Here is a 20,000-nt window from a genome sequence, read left to right as displayed (position 1 = left end):
ATCCATGTGTGGGGTATGCTATGAAACGCCATTTTGTAGTCGATCCAGGCCATACTGAAGCCTTTCTTCTTTCTGTGGCTGTCTTCAGTTATGGCTTTATTGATCATTAGTTGATCTTTACAGCCATATGAGCCTTTGCGGCATCCTTTCTGATCTTCTGGAGACAGGTTGTTTTCGTCCAGGTGCTTGTTTAAAATGAATAAATGGCAAACAGTGCTACAGCTCCAAATAAAAGAGGGACTCATGAAAACCAAAGCCATCCCCATTAAAAGAGGAATATTCCAGGGAGACACGCTCTCTCCACTCTATTTCTGCTTGGCACTGTCACCTCTATCTGATACGCTAAATAGATCTGGATGCGGATATAAATGTTACGGCAAAACGATCAGCCACCTTTTATATATGGATGACCTAAAACTATACGATGCAAATGACAAACAGCTGGAAACACTATCAAAGACAGTTCATGGATTTACCAAAGAATAGATATGAAATTTGGATTAGAAAAATGCACCAAAGTAACCCTGAAAAGAGGAAAACTAGTTAAGAGTAGCAACATCACACAAGATAAAACCAATGAAATAAAAGAATTAGACCAAAACCAAACTTACAAATACTTAGGAATCCATGAACTAGATAAGACACAACACACACAAATGAAAGAGAAAATAAAAAAAGAATATTATAGACGAGTTAGATCAATACTAAAAACAGAGCTCAATGCTAAAAACAAGATAATAGGTATTAACATTTTAGCTGTCCCAGTTATAAGTTACAGCTACAATATCCTTAACTGGACACTAAATGAACTGACCAAAACAGATGGGAAAACAAGAAAAATGACAGGATCTAGGATACATCACCCAAAATCTGACATAGAAAGACTATATATACAACGTATAGAAGGTGGTAGAGGCCTTATACAGCTGGTAAACTACTATAAAATAACCACCATAGGACTGCAAAAATATCTACTTCAGTAGGAAGGAAAACTGATTCAAATAGCGGCAAAACACGAGCGAAACAAAAAACTGTTCTCAGTATTTAAGGAGCTGATAAATACAAACAAATCATACCACCTAATAATATGAAGAAGAAGAAGAAGAAGAAGAAGAAGAAGAAGAAGAAGAAGAAGAAGAAGAGAAGAAGAAGAAAGAAGAAGAAGAAACAACAAAAGCTATAAAACAAATGAAATCCAAACTAAAAATAGAACAGCAACGAACCATGATAAAACGATGGCAAGAAAAGCCCCTTCATGGTAAATACTGCACTAAACTAAATGCAAAAGAAATAGACAAAGAAAAATCCCAGCAGTGGTTGAGGAGCTCAGGACTCAAAGCAGAGTCAGAGGGATTTTTAATTGCAGCACAAGACCAAAGCCTCCCCACCAGAAATTACCAAAAACATGTAATGAAAAGAACTATAACAAGTAACTGCAGAATATGTGGAGATGGACAAGTAAACAATAAATCATATTATCTATAGCTGCCCAGTCCTGGCTAAGAAGGAATATATTCACAGACATGACAGAGCTGGGACCTACATACACTGGAAACTATGCCAACATTATGGAATAACAACAGAAAAAAGATGGTATAGGCACACACCAGAAAAGCTCACAGGAAACGAGAAAGCAACCATACTCTGGGATATGCCAATACACACAGATAGAGAAATTAAGGCCAACAGACCAGATATAGTTGTCAGAGATCATGAAGAAAAAAATGCTTTCTAATTGATGTATCAATACCGGCAGATGACGACGTTTCTCTAAAAGAAATGGAGAAACTTTCAAAATACAAAGACCTGGAAATAGAGGTAACCAGAATGTGGAATCTAAAAACAGAAACAATTCCTATCATAGTAGGTGCATTAGGCATGATAAAAAAATATTCAGACAAATACATAACAAAAACACCAGGACTTACAAACACATATAACATACAGAAAATTGCACTACTAGGCACTGCACACATCCTACGCAGAACACTTTCCATACAATAACCATCAGAACATCACAACAAATCACAGCACATACCCAAGGCACACAGAGCTGCGCTCGGTAGTGAAGTGAAAGCACGCTATAAAAATAAAACTACTGAATAATAATAATAATAATAATAATAATAATAATAATAATAATAATAATAATAATAATAATATAATAATAATAATGAGGATGATGATGATGATGATGATGATAATGATAATAATAATAATGATAATAATAATAATAACACACACAAGATGTCGAAATATCTTTCACTAGATAACAATGGCACTCTTCTTTTAATTTTGACTTTTTAATAATAATAATAATAATAATAATAATAATATAATAATATAATAATAATAATAATAATAAAGAAGGCTTTTGATAGTATTCCCCACACATGGATCCTAGAAACACTAGCCATGAACAAGTTAGCACCAATAATCATAAAAAATATACAATACTCAATGAATAAATGGCAGACAGTATACCAGATCCGAACAAGAGAGGGAGTCATAAAAGCCAAAGCCGTCTGCATTATAAGAGGAATATTCCAGGGAGATACACCTTATCCACTCCTTTTCTGCTTAGCACTGTCACCTTTATCTGACATGCGAAACAGAACTGGACGCGGTTAAACTGGTACGGCAAAACAATCAGCCACCTCTTATATATGGATGACCTAAAACTGTACGCTACAAATGATAAACAGCTGGAAACATTACTAGAAACAGTACATGAATTTACCAATGAAATAAATATGAAATTTGGCTTAGTAAAACGTGCCAAAGCAACCTTGAAAAGAGGAAAACTAGTTAAAAATAGCAACATCACATTAGATAAAGCAAACCAAATAACAGGATTAGACCAAAGCCAGATCCAAGAACAAATATCCTTTTTCCTACCATGCCAAACAAATCGACTAGATATTAATTTTAATGAAGCTCCAATACCACGATGAGATAATGCAAAGTAGAAAAAACAACTTTTCTATGCTTTTCAGGCGCAAATGGTCTGTAGAAAATCACATCAAATATATAATTCAGAAGAATGAATCGACAGTAATTTAAACTTAAAGAAGTAGAAATGGAATCTTTATATAAGGAAAATTCTTTATCAATAGTTTGATATTTAGACATTTCTTCTAAATTGATAGTACTTAGTGAACATAAGGCATCAACATTCATTTGAGAAAATGCATCAGCTGCAGAATTTTGAACACCCTTGACACACCGTACTCTGTGAAATATGATCAAGGTATCTAATTTCTCTGGGAGAATATTTTTCAGAAGAATTTTTTAGTGCATGTGTCAATGGTTTATGGTCAGTAAACAATGTAAAGGTGTCTGAAGTACTTAACTGACAAGTAAGCTGCCAACAGTTCTCTGCCGAAAACGCTGTATTTCGTTTCTGGTGCTTGAATCATTTTGAAAAGAATGATAATGGTGCCAAGAACCACAATGAAACTGTTGCAAAACTCCACCAATTCCAACATCGGAAGCATCAACTACCAACGACAATTTTGCTTCAGGAACCGGATGGTTTAAGTGTTGCTTCACACAGTTTTCCTTTTATGCTTTGAAAAGCCTGTAATTCTTCATTTTTTAAAGTTATAGCTTCAATTTTCTTTTTCCTATTCTTTAATAATTCAGTTAAAGGAAATAGATACCCTGTGCAATGTGAAATGAAACGTCTGTAGGAATTAATGAGTCCTAAACCTACAAATTCTCTAAGCTTTCGTACTGGAAATTTGTTAATAGCTTCAACTTTGCCTGGCAGTGGGCGAATTCCATCTTTGTCAATGAGATGATCAAAACAAGATATAGTGCGTTCACCGAAAACACACTTAGATGGATTTATCACTATACCATATTTAGTCAGTCCTTCGAAAATTTGTTTTAAGTGATTTTCATGAACTTCTTCTGACGGACTAGCAATGAGAATATCGTCTATATAAGCAAATACAAAAGGTAAATGTCTCGTTACTTCGTCTCAATGAATTCTAGAAAGCATTTGCTGCCTTCCTCAATCCGAAAGGCATACTAAAGAATTCATATAACCCAAATGGATTTGTAGTTGCTGTTTTTGATATATCATTCTTTTCAACAGCAATTTGAACGAAGCTGCAAAATTATGGATATGGGGAATAAGATATTTATCCTCTTCTGTTTTTGCATTAAGCTGTCTAAAGTCTCCGCATGGATACCAGTCTGTGAGATGTTTCTTTATCAAAACTAAAAGTGTTGACCAGTTACTAATAGAAGGAGGAATTATTCCGAGATCTAACATGCGACGAAATTCGGCCTTAGCAATCTTTAATTTCTTTGGAAAAGCTTGGTGGTCCATGGGTTACAATATGACGAGTGACTGAATGAACACATTTAGTTTTTGGAGCTAATAGTTTTGTAATATCAGGGTAATTCTTCAAAGTCCTGTGATAACGATTTTCGGAGGACACCATAAAATATAATGGAATAATTGTCGTGTTCCTGCATCTCATGCCTTCGATGTTCAATGAAGTAACGGTGTCCAGCAGTAAAGTTTAATGTGAAAGAAAATCTACGCCCAATATAGGATAAGGCAAGTCTGCTACAATGAAAATCCACTTATATTCTCTTCTTAAATGTAAATCTAGAGTTAAACTAATTTCTCCAAATGTTTGGATGTGCTTGCGGGGTCAAATAAGCAGGCTTATGCTTCTATGTTAAACGTTTAGCAGGCCAAATGGAACAAACTGCTACTGTATCAACTAAGAATCTTTGCTTGGAATTAGAGTCAAATTATGAAGAATACGCGATTTTTTTAGCCTAAGGATTCTCTTTACAAAGCTTAGCAGGCCAATTGGCACAGAATAAGAATTGGATCATATAGAAATTCTGGAAGTTATCAAAGCAACCGGATGTCTACGGAAAATCGTAATGTAAATTATAGCTTTTACGTTTTATTCCTTCTTACAGTTGGATTGTCAGCCCTGTTAGTTTCAATAGACCCCAGAGTTGAACCCAATCCTGGGCCAAAGGATATTTTTACCGTTCAAATGTGAATCAGAAATTGAGAAATCGACATTTCTATCAGTGAAAAAACTTAAGCATATAAAATGGAAACTTAAAAACTAATGATGTCATTCCATCAACGTGTGGACGCTGGTTTCTCTCGTTCATGCTTTACGTTTAAATTTCTATAATTTTGAATTTTTATCACTTCTTATTTTGAACTTGACGAAGACAGACTTAATGTTGAAATATTGTTCAACCAATAAAATATCTATTACAATCGAATCAGGCTCTTCGTCTTGACTGTTTACCTTTGGGAAGAGTCACGACAATCCTTTTATAAAAAATAATAATATAATAATGATGATGATGATGATGATAATGATCATAATAATAGTGATAATAATCTTAAACAAACAAATGATGGAGCCTCTATATGCTAGTTTGACTTCTTTGTGATAAAAGACATGTCTATGATTGCAAAAAGTCTACAGTCTCTTAGAAACAAGAACAGTTGGAATAAAGTACTAATACAATACCTATAAAAGACACGATGCTTATAAATGATGTGCTTTGAATACCGAATTGGTCAGTAAGAATTGGCTTGGAGTTCAACCACAGCAATAATAACAATCTTTATTTTACAGGAAGCTATATTTATTCAAGATGACTAGATTATACGTTCTTTGAATATAGGTAAAATAAACATCAGAGATGTTTTACCATGTCAAACTGCAGGTGTTACACAGAGCTATTGCAAGCTCGACTCTCGAATCCATTGCAATATCAGAAATGACTCTGTATCATCTGAGGGTATCTCAAAGACACAAATGTCTCACCCATTAGCCTGTATGCTTTGCTTGAATGGGGCAGTGAGGTACGAGTTACGAAAGGGTTCTACTTGAAGGGTTCTATGCTTCCGCAAATGTTCCCCGCACGTGAAGTCTCTTCATTTCTACAGTTCAGTTGTGAAACTTAGAATATTGGTTCTCTGCCTTTAGGTGGGAATGAGCTATAGTTATCCGACGGGGACACGAGGGTTACTGTATTATCCATGTAGTATTAACTGATAACTTGCTCAATGTATTATAATAAAGCACAGGCATGGCTATATGACTCAGGAGTTTGCTTTCTCCTGCTACACAATATTTTTATCAGATGCCATTAACCATACCTTCGAATCAACCAATGCTTGTAGTACAATTTCATAGATAGGAGCTGTTTGGGTATCCATCGGAGGAACCCGGCTGATCATATGTAGTTGATTTAAACTATCCTTCAGCAGAGTTTACTACGTTGAAAGCATTCAAGTTAATCTTCCTGTCTCTGATTCATTTTTGTCCTTTTCTCCCAGTAGATGAAATGATGAAATGATATTTTGAAGATGAAGAAACGTACACACTAAAATTAAAATGAGAACTTTTTAAAATTTGGAATGTTCCTGAACCCCACAATCCGCTATAACATTAGTTATGTGTCTAACGTATTGAATAATCTAGTTGTACATTTAAGAATATATAAGGATTTCTTTCATTGATTCAATTGTGCAAAGACATATCAGAATTGAATCAAATCGATTATATGACAGAACAGAAACTTACTTTGTCTGATTTGGATGATGACAAAGGTTATCGATTAATATTCAAATTATGAGCATAGCATTTGAAACGTCCTACTGGTGAAGTAGCAACAGAGGTTTGACACATATCGGCCATATATATATCACAAGATTTGGATCGACATGCGATTATAGTAAATGACACTTACCCAAAATTCCATGTAGTGGGTCTACGACAAGAATATTACGATTGCGATGTAAACTAGCTAAGCAATCCATTATGGCCGCCTCCATCATTTTGAGTACTTAATTTAGTTATAAATCATTATTGCCGTTTGATTAGATATAATGTTAAATTTGGAAATTAGGATTATAGTTGATTTCATTAATCTGCTTCTATTGAACTTATTTAATTGATTTTAGTTTTAGGTGAACTCAGGTTTTAGGAAATGAAGATGTATACAGTAAAAACTTGCTTTTCTGTCTAGTGTTTTGGCCATCTCTGTCAAAATCTCTTCCCGAGCTCACCCACCTTCATTACGCGCTTAAACCTTAATTATATTGATATCGTTCGAGAAGTATATTCAATTAATTTAAGTCTATTATATTACTTTGGCCGGTACACTGATCACTTTGTAGTTAATAAATTCCTTCCACAAGCAGAGGTTTCCAACTTTGATCCTACTGAACGATACCTTCGACAACAGGAAGCTAGGCGCTACCATTGTTTTGAGTAGACAAATATTTTGTGCGTTGAATTTAGTCGACGGAAAGTTTCAGGAAACCCGTCATGCATTCATTCACACATGCACACAAACACACACACACACACACACACACACACACAGACACACACACACACACGCACATACACACATACACACACACACACACACGCACGCACGCACGCACACACACACACACACACACACACACACGCACACACACACAAGCATACATACGTGCATGCACATACACATGCACACACAAGTATTCATGCGCGCAACTATGCACACACGTACACACTTGTGTGTACCTATTTTGTATGTCAGTTACTTCGATCGCAACTGTTACCATTGTAGTTCTGTCAAAAGATTGATGAAATAAATACCAAACTAATATATTTATCCTGCTCCATATAATGATATGACTGGCTAAAAATTCTTACAGATAATTTCCTATTACAGTCACCCTATGATGAAAACTTGCTAAACATCATGTCTGTTTAAGATTTTTTTTTTTTTTTTGAAGCACTCCGTCGGTTACGACGACGAGGGTTCCGGTTGATCCGATCAACGGAACAGCCTGCTCGTGAAATTAACGTGTAAGTGGCTGAGCACTCCACAGACACGTGTACCCTTAACGTAGTTCTCGGGGATATTCAGCGTGACACAGAGAGTGACAAGGCCGGCCCTTTGAAATACAGGTACAACAGAAACAGGAAGTAAGAGTGAGAGAAAGTTGTGGTGAAAGAGTACAGCAGGGATCACCACCATCCCCTGCCGGAGCTGCGTGGAGCTTTAGGTGTTTTCGCTCAATAAACACTCACAACGCCCGGTCTGGGAATCGAAACCGCGATCCTATGACCGCGAGTCCGCTGCCCTAACCACTGGGCCATTGTGCCTCCACCTGTTTAAGATAAATGGTTGTAGAATAGTAAGGAGGTAAAATGAAAAGAAATAACATTTGCTTACAATAACAGTTTGTTGTTGTTGTTGCATAATTGGTGGTTGTGACGGATATCCGTATTGTGGTGGATATCCGTATTGTGGTGGATATCCAGATTGTGGTGGATATCCGGGTGGTGGATATCCAGATTGTGGTGGATATCCGGGTGGTGGTGGATATCCAGGTTGTGATGTATATCCGGGTGGTGGTTGTTCGGGATATCCAGAAGCTAAAGGATTCTTAAACGCAGTTGTGTCTCCAGGCTTTTCACTATATTCTGGTGGATCATAATTCGATACCTCAGACGTTATGTTAGCTGTAAAAACAAGCGATATTTCAAAGTTTACATTCCTCATAAATTTAATTACCCAACAAATGTTATATGCTGGTTGATGACTTTAATTTTATCGTGAGAATTTTACAGAAAATATAACAAAATAGTATCATAATTACTATATTAACGAAAATGCAGGATATTTACGTAATTTTATGGTTTCACTTCTCTGCTTCTTTAATAGCTGAAGCACATAGGATGAAAATATTGGGTTGTCCGGAAAGTTCGTTCCGATTTATAGTAGCTTACCTTTCGACGTACTTTAGAACATGGTTGAGTCTATAAAACAGGATTTGACTACACCTCTATTTAGAGCATAGTTTAAGCTATCTTTTCATGGAAGAAGATTTATGTTCCTATAACCTGTGTTAATTCTGTAACCCTTTAATTTGGAAGATAAGAAAGTTCATTTTCGGCACTTGAGGTTTTGGGAACCAGAAACAAATTGCTGCAGCTCAGCTAGGATATATTACCCTACCCTCCATATTCATCTGATATTGCTCCTTCGGATTTCCACTTATTCAGGTCTCTGCAGAATAGTCTTAATGGTAAATATTTCAATTCCTTGGATGACCCAAAAAGATACCTTGATGAATTCTTTGCAATGAAACGCCCTTAATTCTGGGAAGAGAGTATTTTCAAGTTAAAAAAAAGATGGAGACGCATTGTGCAACAAAATGGTTCATATTTGGTTGATTAAAAATGTAATGGCAAATATTTATTGACCTTTTTCTTTCCTTTAAAAATCGGCACGGACTTTCCGGACAACCCAATAGAATTACTTCTGCCAGGTTACGAAGAACACATTGCGAGTATCAAATGCCTAACGACAATCTTTCTTTCAGAAGTCATGCAAAGCTGGAGTTAATCCAGCTATCATCTTTGTATTAAAAAAAAAAAAAAATTATTTACTGTTCTAGGATGAGGAAAGAACAGTTTTTAAAATTAAAATCATTTACAATGTCGGTAGTAAAATGCTCAACTTCACATTTCTCATCGGAAATTTTGCATTTTGCTAAAAAGAAACTATTTTACAAATGATGTAACTAATCACGATGCTGGATATTTATCAGTTATCTGAATGACCAATAATTTATGTAATCACTATAAACATATTATGCATTTAGACAGACAACTTACTATATATAGACCTCATTTAACAGTATATCGTTAATATAAAATGGTGCAGGTCGTCGGCAATCCTGGCTAAGAAATATTGTAGTCATTCACAAATTGTCACGCAGATACATAGATATGTTCTTTGCAGACACATTCAAGTTTCTGAAAAAGCCTATCTTCTTTGAGTTATCACAAATAAAGCAGTATTCTCAAAAAATCTATTCTTATATTTAGCCATTAATTGCTAGAATATTGAGCCTATACTTTGTTGAGAAGTACAGGACAAGAGGAAATGGAATAAAGTGCAGGTGCATATTGCTTGAATGCTCTGAAATATATATGCTAGAAAAGTAGAAAACAATCAACAATTAAGACCGGAAAAGTTTAGGAAAAAATAAAAATAATAATAATAAAATCCTTGAAATATTACTGTCGAAGTTGGAATTTAAAACTTTCAATGGTAATAAATATCCTTTTGTATGTTTATATAAAAGTTTTAATTAAAAGGCAAAATTAGCTATTTATTTTCAGTTTGAGTGAACTGCAAAGAAACAGCTTATAAGTGTCTTTTTATGTTAAAGTAGTTGATTATAAATTTACACATTAAATCTTTAATAATACAAATTTAGTGTTCTCATTATTTTAAAAATTCACACATCAACAATTGAAGTAAACTCGAGAGAGTATTAGAACCCGAAAGTTCCCTATAAATACTTGTGGATCAGTTGTACATTTTTCACTCAATTTGATCATTAGCTGTCATTTAAAAAAAAATATTTGATGAAAAATTTCAAAACTTTATTTAGTTAATTCTAACTTCCGCAGTAATATTTTACGTGTTCTCTTCTTGTCCTGTATTTTTCCAGGCTTAATTACCTTTTTGATATCTTATTTCGTGGAGAACTCTTTTTGACCGTTATGGAACAAATTTGCTCCAAATTTTGGAATATCAAAGAAATATTCTGAAAGAATTCAATTGCGTTTACTGATTCAAAATATATAGTTTCATATGAGTCGTTGGAGAGTTTCTTTGCTTAAACGTCAAATCTAAAAATTGCAACCATTTGCACTACAGTTGTCTTTAACTTTTATGGAGAATACTTATATGATTGCAATAATAAATCTCTAAACGAGATATAAACAGTAACTGCTCTATAACATAAGGGGCATCAGCCATCTGAATGTGGCTAGGGACAGGGCAGGGCGGTGGGGGTGTTACTGATGCATTTAGCCCCAGGCGATCATCAACGTCACCAGGAGGGCTGACAGGACACCGAGATGGTGTCAGCCCTCCTGGTGACGTTGATGATCGCCTGGGGCTAAATGCATCAGTAACACCCCCACCGCCCTGCCCTGTCCCTAGCCACATTCAGATGGCTGATGCCCCTTATGTTAACTTATATGATTCTTTTGTATGAACTGCAATGCAAATTAATACTGAGTCAGCAATGCAGAAGATGTGGTCCCTGAATATAAAGAATTTGAAAAAAAAGAAAGATATATAACAAAGAGCGAGAAGACCAATCTCAAATTGCTGAGCCTGCAGAGATGACAAACGACTAAGATATATTGGAGATGCTCAGTGCTCAAATAAGCCCTGCACATCAAGGTTTGAATTGTAAGATCAATGTTCTAGAAGCAAACCCCTGGGCCTCTTGCCCAATATATCTCTGTCAAGCCATTACTTGCAACTGCCGCGCTTCCTTTTCTCACTAACGTACACTACTCCGTCAGATCTGGCTAATATATATCTTTGGGCTAGTGGTAGAATACGAGTCTCTTCCAAAGGCACTAGCATTTATAGGGACCATTAACTTTTTCAATCCATGGGGAATTTTCAACCAAACATTCACATGCTATAATATATAGCTTTACGTGATAATTTTCAGAGATCCACTGTTCCAAAAAGTATCTCACATTAGCAAGTGTGTTGGGATGAGATGTGGAAGTGGACAACATCTCGGCTGAGTTTCCTGATTCGTTCATCTTATGATGTTTTGCCATCACCTACGAATCTAGTAAGATGGAATGTCTTAGAGAATGACATCTGCATATGTGGAAAAGTCGGTACACTAAAACATATTCTTTCCAACTGTTCATTAGCATTGAACAGGTACACATGGAGGCACAACTTGGTCCTTAAGGTTATCTTCAATGCTATAAAGAACCAAATTCATCTGAACAACACTGAGGAAAAATCGTTAAAAGTACCATCAAGAGAGTTCATTACCTTCGTGCGACCAGGTCAGCGGATCCGTTTCAAGAAGAAGACCAAGAAGCTTCCTGAGAAAAATGAAAAGTGGAACGACTATTGGGAGGTAACTGCAGATTTGCCTGGGTGCCAGGTTTTCTTTCCCATCCCAGTTTCGAAAAAGCCAGATGTTTTGATGTGGTGTGAAAGAAAGAAAGTTGTAAATATAGTCGAGCTAACGGTTCCTCACGAAGATAATATGGACGCCGCTCGAGCTCGAAAATTAAACCGTTATGAAAACCTACTCGAGGAATGTGAAGACGCAGGCTGGAAAGCGGAACATTTTCCTATCGAAGTCGGATGTAGAGGGTTTGTAGGACACAGCGTGAGACGACTGTTGTTATCGTTAGGCCTAACTCATCGTAAAGTCAATACCACCATGACTGATATCCAATCTACAGTGGAGAAGGCTAGCCACTGGATTTGGTTAAAAAGAGACGATGAGCGATGGCTAGAAGTATATTGAGTTCATCATAACCAGCTGATCTAGCAAGCGGGGCCTCATATCAGTGAGGGGGGGGGCGGTGCGCATTGATGCCGTCGAGAGGTAGGCCCCGAAACGGCGCGCATTCTCTCCTGATGACCCCATACACTTGCTAGCTTCCGATATACGGAGCTTTTAACTGGTAGCACTTGCATGTGCAAGTTGTTTGCAAGATATCTAAGACCTTGTGGTAGGTAACCACTGACAAACCGGAAAGACGGTTAGGCATCTTGGAAAGACAAGAGGACTGCTCGAAAAGACCAGCGGACAATAGGAAAGACTATCGACACCAGGAAAGACTGGCGGAGGCTGCGGACTTACGATCCTCGCCTCTGTATTTTATTGTAACAGACATAACAGGAAATGACAGCCCCATGATTGACCGAGAGGGGGGAGTCGAGAATCAATCAAACCCAGTCAGCACGGAAACGACCTTTGAAACGAACATGGCTATTCATTCGAACAGCGGACGAAATGCAAACAACTTTGGATGCAAGCTGTGCTGTAGAACCTTTGCAACTGAGAGAGGCTTGAAGATACATCAGGGAAAGACTTGTAAGAAGAGGGCAGAGCAGTGTGGATCGTCAGATCGTAAAACACGTGGCAAATCATCCCTGGACTCAAACCACAGCGGATCGATAAATGCTACAGCAGAGAACTCTTCACGTGAAGAAACTACAAGTCATGAAACTGGTGCATTGGATAATACTCAGAGGAAACCGAGGGTTTTGTGCTCTGCTGCTAATGAGAAAGTGAAATATAAAGAGTTTGATAACAAGGTTTGTCGGACTCTTTATAAAATGACAGGCTCTACAGTGGAAAAACTGGGAAAATTATCAAGCTCAATATACGATATATGAAGAGATTTATTTGGAATAAAAGAGAATATCCGACTAGAGGAAGGAAAGTGTGGACCAAGCAGGAGGATCAGAAAAATGCAGCAGTTGAGGAAGGAAAAGTCCGACTTAAGAAAGCGATGGAGATGTGCTGCACTAGATGAGAAACCTGGCCTTGCGTTGCTGTATAACGATTTGAAGAGGAAATGTCGTTATGTGCAACGACATATTCGCCGATATGAGCGCCGAAAAGAAAGTAAAAGGACTCGGGGGCAGTTTCTGAAGGACCCGTACGGGTTTACTAAGAAGCTGTTCACTGAGCCGAAGAGTGGTACTTTATCGTGCACTAAAGAAGAATTGGATGCTCATATCAAGGAAACCTACAGCGATCCGCACCGTAATCAGCCGCTGCCACCTCTACATGGGCTAAATCAGCTCTCAGGACCTGATATCGAATTCCAGATTGGGGACATCAGGGAGAGAGAGTTGAATGACTTCGTAAGAAAAGCTAGAGCGAAGAGTGCCCCAGGAGGTGATGGCGTCTCATAAAGTCTACAAATACTGCAATCGTCTGCGAAAGAAGCTCTTCGTCCTAATCCGACAACTGTGGCGCGAGGAGACTATAGTAGAGGATTGGTGTAAGGCAGAAGGTATATACCTGCCGAAAGAGGCCAATGCAAAGACCATAAAACAGTTTAGGCCGATATCCTTATTGAATGTGAAAGGCAAGATCTTTATGGGAATTCTGTCGAGGAGAACAGTGACATATTTACAGAGTAACGGGTATGTTGATGAATCTGTTCAAAAGGCCGGAATCCCCGGGATCCCTGGATGCGTTGAACACTGTTTTTCGATTTGGAAAGCGGTCCAGGATGCCAAACAGAACAAGAAAAGTCTGAACGTGGTATGGCTCGACCTAGCTAACGCGTATGGTTCAGTGCCACACAAATTACTAATAACAGCCATGGACCACTTCCACATTCCTGACAAAGTGATCAAAATAATGAGGATGTACTATGAAAGTTTCGAAATGATGTTTACAACTGGAAATTTTACAACAAATTGGCACCGATTGGAGGTTGGCATTGCTGCTGGCTGTACAATATCTGTCACGTGGTTTATCTTAGTCATGGAGTTGATTTTGAAAGGTGTATATTTTTCGGAACAAATCGCCCATGTACAATCGCCTAAGAAAGCCTTCATGGATGACGTGACACTTCTAGCTACATATAAACAAATCATGCAGAATGCCCTTTTGAGATTAGACGAACATGTAAGGTGGTCAAGGATGCGATTTAGAGCAAAAAAGTCGCGTAGTCTGACATTTGTTAAGGGAGTGCAGAAAGAATTTAAATTTCAAATATCGGAAGAAAGGATTCCAACAGTCAAGGAAGAGCCCGTCAAGAGCTTGGGACGAGTATACGCTGGAACATTGTCAGATAGAAGTCGTGGGATTGAAATTATGAAACAGGCCGAGGCTGGGTTATCAGCGATTGATGTTTCGAAGTTACCAGGTAAATATAAAATTTGGTGCTTGCAGTTCGGCTTGTACCCGCGACTTGCGTGGCCACTTTTAATATACGAAGTAGCATTGTCACGAGTTGAAAAGATTGAACAAAAATGTAATGTGTTCATTAGAAAGTGGCTAGGTCTACCTCGTATGTTGAACAGCTCAGCTCTTTATCGTAAAAGAGGTTTGTTGCAGTTACCAATAGCATCAATAGTCGAAATATATAAGTTGGGGAAGATACGGACGGTCATGATGCTGAGAGAATCGAAGGATATGGAAATCAGGCGTAACCCACCAGGGGTGAAAACAGCCAGGAAGTGGAAAGCAGAAGCAGAAACTGACAACATCTTGTCTTCTCTTACACACAGAGATATGGTGGGAGCAACACAGAACCATCGGAAAGGATTTGGTTTTGGCGCGGATCAGTTCAGACCATTTGCAAGCATGATGCCGTGTGAACGCAGATCTGTTGTTAGCAACAGCGTCAAAACAAGAGAAGCAGAGAGAAGAGAGCTTCATTTGATCCGATGTGTTCATCAAGGTCAGATGACGAGATGGGAAGAACATGTTGTTGAGAGGAAGATAAGTTGGGATGAGATGTGGAAGTGGACAACATCTCGGCTGAGTTTCCTGATTCGTTCATCTTATGATGTTTTGCCATCACCTACGAATCTAGTAAGATGGAATGTCTTAGAGAATGACATCTGCATATGTGGAAAAGTCGGTACACTAAAACATATTCTTTCCAACTGTTCATTAGCATTGAACAGGTACACATGGAGGCACAACTTGGTCCTTAAGGTTATCTTCAATGCTATAAAGAACCAAATTCATCTGAACAACACTGAGGAAAAATCGTTAAAAGTACCATCAAGAGAGTTCATTACCTTCGTGCGACCAGGTCAGCGGATCCGTTTCAAGAAGAAGACCAAGAAGCTTCCTGAGAAAAATGAAAAGTGGAACGACTATTGGGAGGTAACTGCAGATTTGCCTGGGTGCCAGGTTTTCTTTCCCATCCCAGTTTCGAAAAAGCCAGATGTTTTGATGTGGTGTGAAAGAAAGAAAGTTGTAAATATAGTCGAGCTAACGGTTCCTCACGAAGATAATATGGACGCCGCTCGAGCTCGAAAATTAAACCGTTATGAAAACCTACTCGAGGAATGTGAAGACGCAGGCTGGAAAGCGGAACATTTTCCTATCGAAGTCGGATGTAGAGGGTTTGTAGGACACAGCGTGAGACGACTGTTGTTATCGTTAGGCCTAACTCATCGTAAAGTCAATACCACCATGACTGATATCCAATCTACAGTGGAGAAGGCTAGCCACTGGATTTGGTTAAAAAGAGACGATGAGCGATGGCTAGAAGTATATTGAGTTCATCATAACCAGCTGATCTAGCAAGCGGGGCCTCATATCAGTGAGGGGGGGCCGGTGCGCATTGATGCCGTCGAGAGGTAGGCCCCGAAACGGCGCGCATTCTCTCCTGATGACCCCATACACTTGCTAGCTTCCGATATACGGAGCTTGTAACTGGTAGCACTTGCATGTGCAATTTGTTTGCAAGATATCTATCTACAACAATTTGTGTGTGTACATATCTATTCATTTCTCACTTTCTCTCTCTCTCTCTCTCTCTCTCTCTCTCTCTCTCTCTATCTATCTATCTATCTATATCTGTATCTATATGTATATGTATATCTATCTATCTATCTATCTATCTATCTATCTATCATCATCATCATCATCATCGTTTAACGTCCGCTTTCCATGCTAGCATGGGTTGGACGGTTCAACTGGGGTCTGGCAAGCCCGAAGGCTGCACCAGGCCAGTCAGATCTGGCAGTGTTTCTACAGCTGGATGCCCTTCCTAACGCCAACCACTCCGAGAGTGTAGTGGGTGATTTTATGTGCCACCGACACAGGTGCCAGACGAGGCTGACAGACGTCCACGCTGGGATGGTGTTTTTTATGTGCCACCGACACAGGTGCCAGACGAGGCTGGCAGACGGCCACTCTCGGATGGTGTTTTCTTATGTGCCACCGACACAGGTGCCAGACGAGGCTGGCAGACGGCCACGCTCGGATGGTGTTTTCTTATGTGCCACCGACACAGGTGCCAGACGAGGCTGGCGAACGGCCACGCTCGGATGGTGTTTGTTACGTGCCCAATATATATATATATATTTATGTACCCGTCGTTGATCGGGTGATTATTTTACTGTTTATTGGGACTCACTTTCAAATTATTATTATATTTATAATTTACTCATTCTTGAATGTATTGATAGTACTGGTAAATGAAATTATTGAAGTGTTCATGTTGCATTAAGAATGAATCTTTCTTTATGAGCAATGCTTTTTAAAAAATATTTCGGGATATTGAAACCTTTAGTACAAACAGTAAGAATGTTTCTGTCAATGACGTTTGTGCACAATTAATCTTGTACCATTGCATAATTTTGGTTGAGACAAAATATGTAATGGCATAATAGGAATCCATTTTTTCCAACTGAAGACAATGAGGAACTGTACCCGGTGGTTGTAGTGAGTTAAATATTTCGATGGAGCAGTTGACGCTAATCCTGATCATCAACAACATTCTCAATTAAATTATGATTGAAGACTTTTGGAAGTTTATTCAATAGTATATTATTAATGGTATGTAGAGGAAAATGTTTTGGAGCCAGGATAGCTCTGCCACCGATGTAATTTGTATTGTTGTAATTATGAAGAATATTATTAATTTCTCCGTTATTGTTATCACAGTGTAATGTTGATAGTGATAACAATAACGGAGAAATTAATGATTGTATTACCATTAATAATACTAACAATAATACGAATAGTGGAGATGCTAGCGCTAATAATAATAGAAACAACAATCATAGCAATAAAAACTTCGTTTCGATCTCGGAGGACAACCCCAACAGAATTAAATTTTTGTCTAGTAATTCTAAGATCGAGAATTCTATTTACCAGTGTAGAATCTCCTCTGGTACCGATGTCTTCTTCTATATAGGAGCGTCCTCTTCCCAGTTATCGAAGAGAATTTCAACCCACTATTCAACATTCAGGGATAGTAAAAAACGACATAGTACAGGGCTAAGTAAATTAGTTTGGCGTCTTAAAGACAGTAATATAGATTTCAAGTTAGATTGGTTCATACTGTCTGTATCCTTTCCTTTTGATAAGGGCAGGAGATTTTGTAACATTTGCAACTCTGAGCTCTTCCATATCCTCTTCTCTAAGGTTCTCCTTGTAAACACAATCATTGAGAAATCCAATAAATGTAAGCAATGGCAGAAACATACATTTTACTCTTACAAATGATTACGATAGCATCGTGCTTTGAACAATTAGCTTAACATACACTCCACTTCAATAGTGAAATTCTTTCCTAAGCCTTTGAACAGTCTTAATCCCTATCCACTGGTTCCCTACCTATCATTCCTTTAACCCTTCTCTTCTTACTATCTAACTTTGACGTCAATTCTTCTAACGGTTTTTTTTTAACATCACTTATTGTCATTTGGTTTACCATGTAGGCAGTCATCGAAATTTTTGTTTGTCTTGTTGCCGAGAGAGGCTCCCTTTTTTTCCTGATGAGAAGATGGCATCATACACCCTTTATTCCTTTGGAATGAAACCATGTGGTCTTCGAAACATATGTCGAGAGTAAAGGAATTTTGTTAACATCTTCGTTCGACTCCATTCTTTCATTTATTCATATATATATATATATATATATATATATATATAGAGAGAGAGAGAGAGAGAGAGAGACAGAGACGTCTAATGGATAAAAATTTATTTATCAATTAAACGTTATAATAACCAAGAATTGTTTCATTTCTCAAATAAGTTTAAAATTACAAATTATATATAAAAAATTACTTTTGCATTTTAAATAACTTAGAAAGAAAATCGTCAGGGTTTCAGACGACAATAATGATAACATAAGGAAGATTTCGGAATATATAGGATATATAAAAATATTTACTCTTCGTGTGTACGTCTACTGAAGCGTAAAATTATTCCTTTTATTTCAATTTAATAAAAGTGATATGAATATGAATGATTGATTACATAACATATGATTAAATTAATATAATGTGAAGTAAATGCAAAGTAAATCACAAAGTAAGATTAAATAAAAATGAAAACAACATTTCTGTTCACGGAGTAAAATAAAGTAGGAGAGAAACAAAATTTATACCTATGTCGACATACATAAATTCATAGACACATACAAAGACACACACACCCTCGCACACATACACACATACGCACACCCAACAAGTATGTGTGTCGATATGTACATCAATATATATCTGTACTGGTATATATGTTCCTCAGCAGAAATAAAGTAAAGACAAGTTTATAATGAAATAGAATAACAATAAAGTATAAAAAATATACAAATAAAATAAAAGTAAGAAATAAAAAATATTATGAAAATATAAATAATAAGTAAAATAGAATAAATATATAGTAAATCAAGGAGAAATAAAATAAAATAAAATAGCAAGTACGAAAGTGAAATAGACTGAAATAAATCCATGTATATTTGTGTGCTTATATACATATATGGGTCTGAATGTTTGTATATATATATATAAATATATAAATCTCCTGAAAAAATTCAATCTGAAGACCCCACTAGAGTGGACGCAAGCGCTATACATATATGATTTATAAAGACATGTGATATATTAATAAATATCTGTAAATATTAAACCATCCAGATTTCAGAGTACCTTATTTCTTCTAATATATAATACTTGTACATCATCTCCAAACCTTCTAATATATATATATATATATATATATTATATATATATATATATATAATATATATATATATATATATATATATATAATTTCAACAATTGAGGGTAAAATTAATTAATTAATCAATTTCACCAAGTATTCAGTATGCAAAGGACCAATTAAGGCGAATTCAAATTATTACATTATATAAAAGGGCTTAGTAAAATAAATTACTTTGCCGCATACTGAACTTATTAGAAATAGCAGCTAAAAAAACTTTTTTAAAACTATTTCTAATACTTAAAGAAAACCTCTCTCATATAGTGTTTGCTCAATTCAACTCACGAAAGTATGGGGGTAGAGACATTAAAAAATCCAATGCAAAGGTTATTTGAGAACGTACGTTTCAAGATTAGTCAAACTCGACACTTCTATCATCAGCTCAGAACTCCCTGGTTTGGATTTGAAAACACTGAAAGTGGGA

General features: G+C 36.9%; 1 protein-coding gene across 2 annotated transcripts in view; it reads right to left on the bottom strand.

The window, feature by feature from the left end:
* Nucleotides 1-20,000, bottom strand: part of LOC115232437 (proline-rich transmembrane protein 1-like) — a 32,319-nt gene that overhangs the window by 8,674 nt on the left and 3,645 nt on the right. Inside the window, exons 2-3 of one of the 2 annotated variants that reach the window (XM_029802311.2) lie at nt 8,397-8,528; nt 8,239-8,327 (exon numbers count right to left, since the gene is read on the bottom strand). In XM_029802311.2, coding sequence (XP_029658171.1) covers nt 8,239-8,327; nt 8,397-8,528 — 221 coding nt within the window. Of the gene's footprint in view, nt 1-8,238; nt 8,529-20,000 lie in introns of both variants that reach the window. The other variant, XM_029802309.2, reaches the window with a different exon arrangement.

Source organism: Octopus sinensis, linkage group LG2 (genome assembly GCF_006345805.1).
Source record: "Octopus sinensis linkage group LG2, ASM634580v1, whole genome shotgun sequence".
Lineage (NCBI taxonomy): Eukaryota > Metazoa > Mollusca > Cephalopoda > Octopoda > Octopodidae > Octopus > Octopus sinensis.
This window is presented reverse-complemented; position numbering and strand designations above follow the sequence as displayed.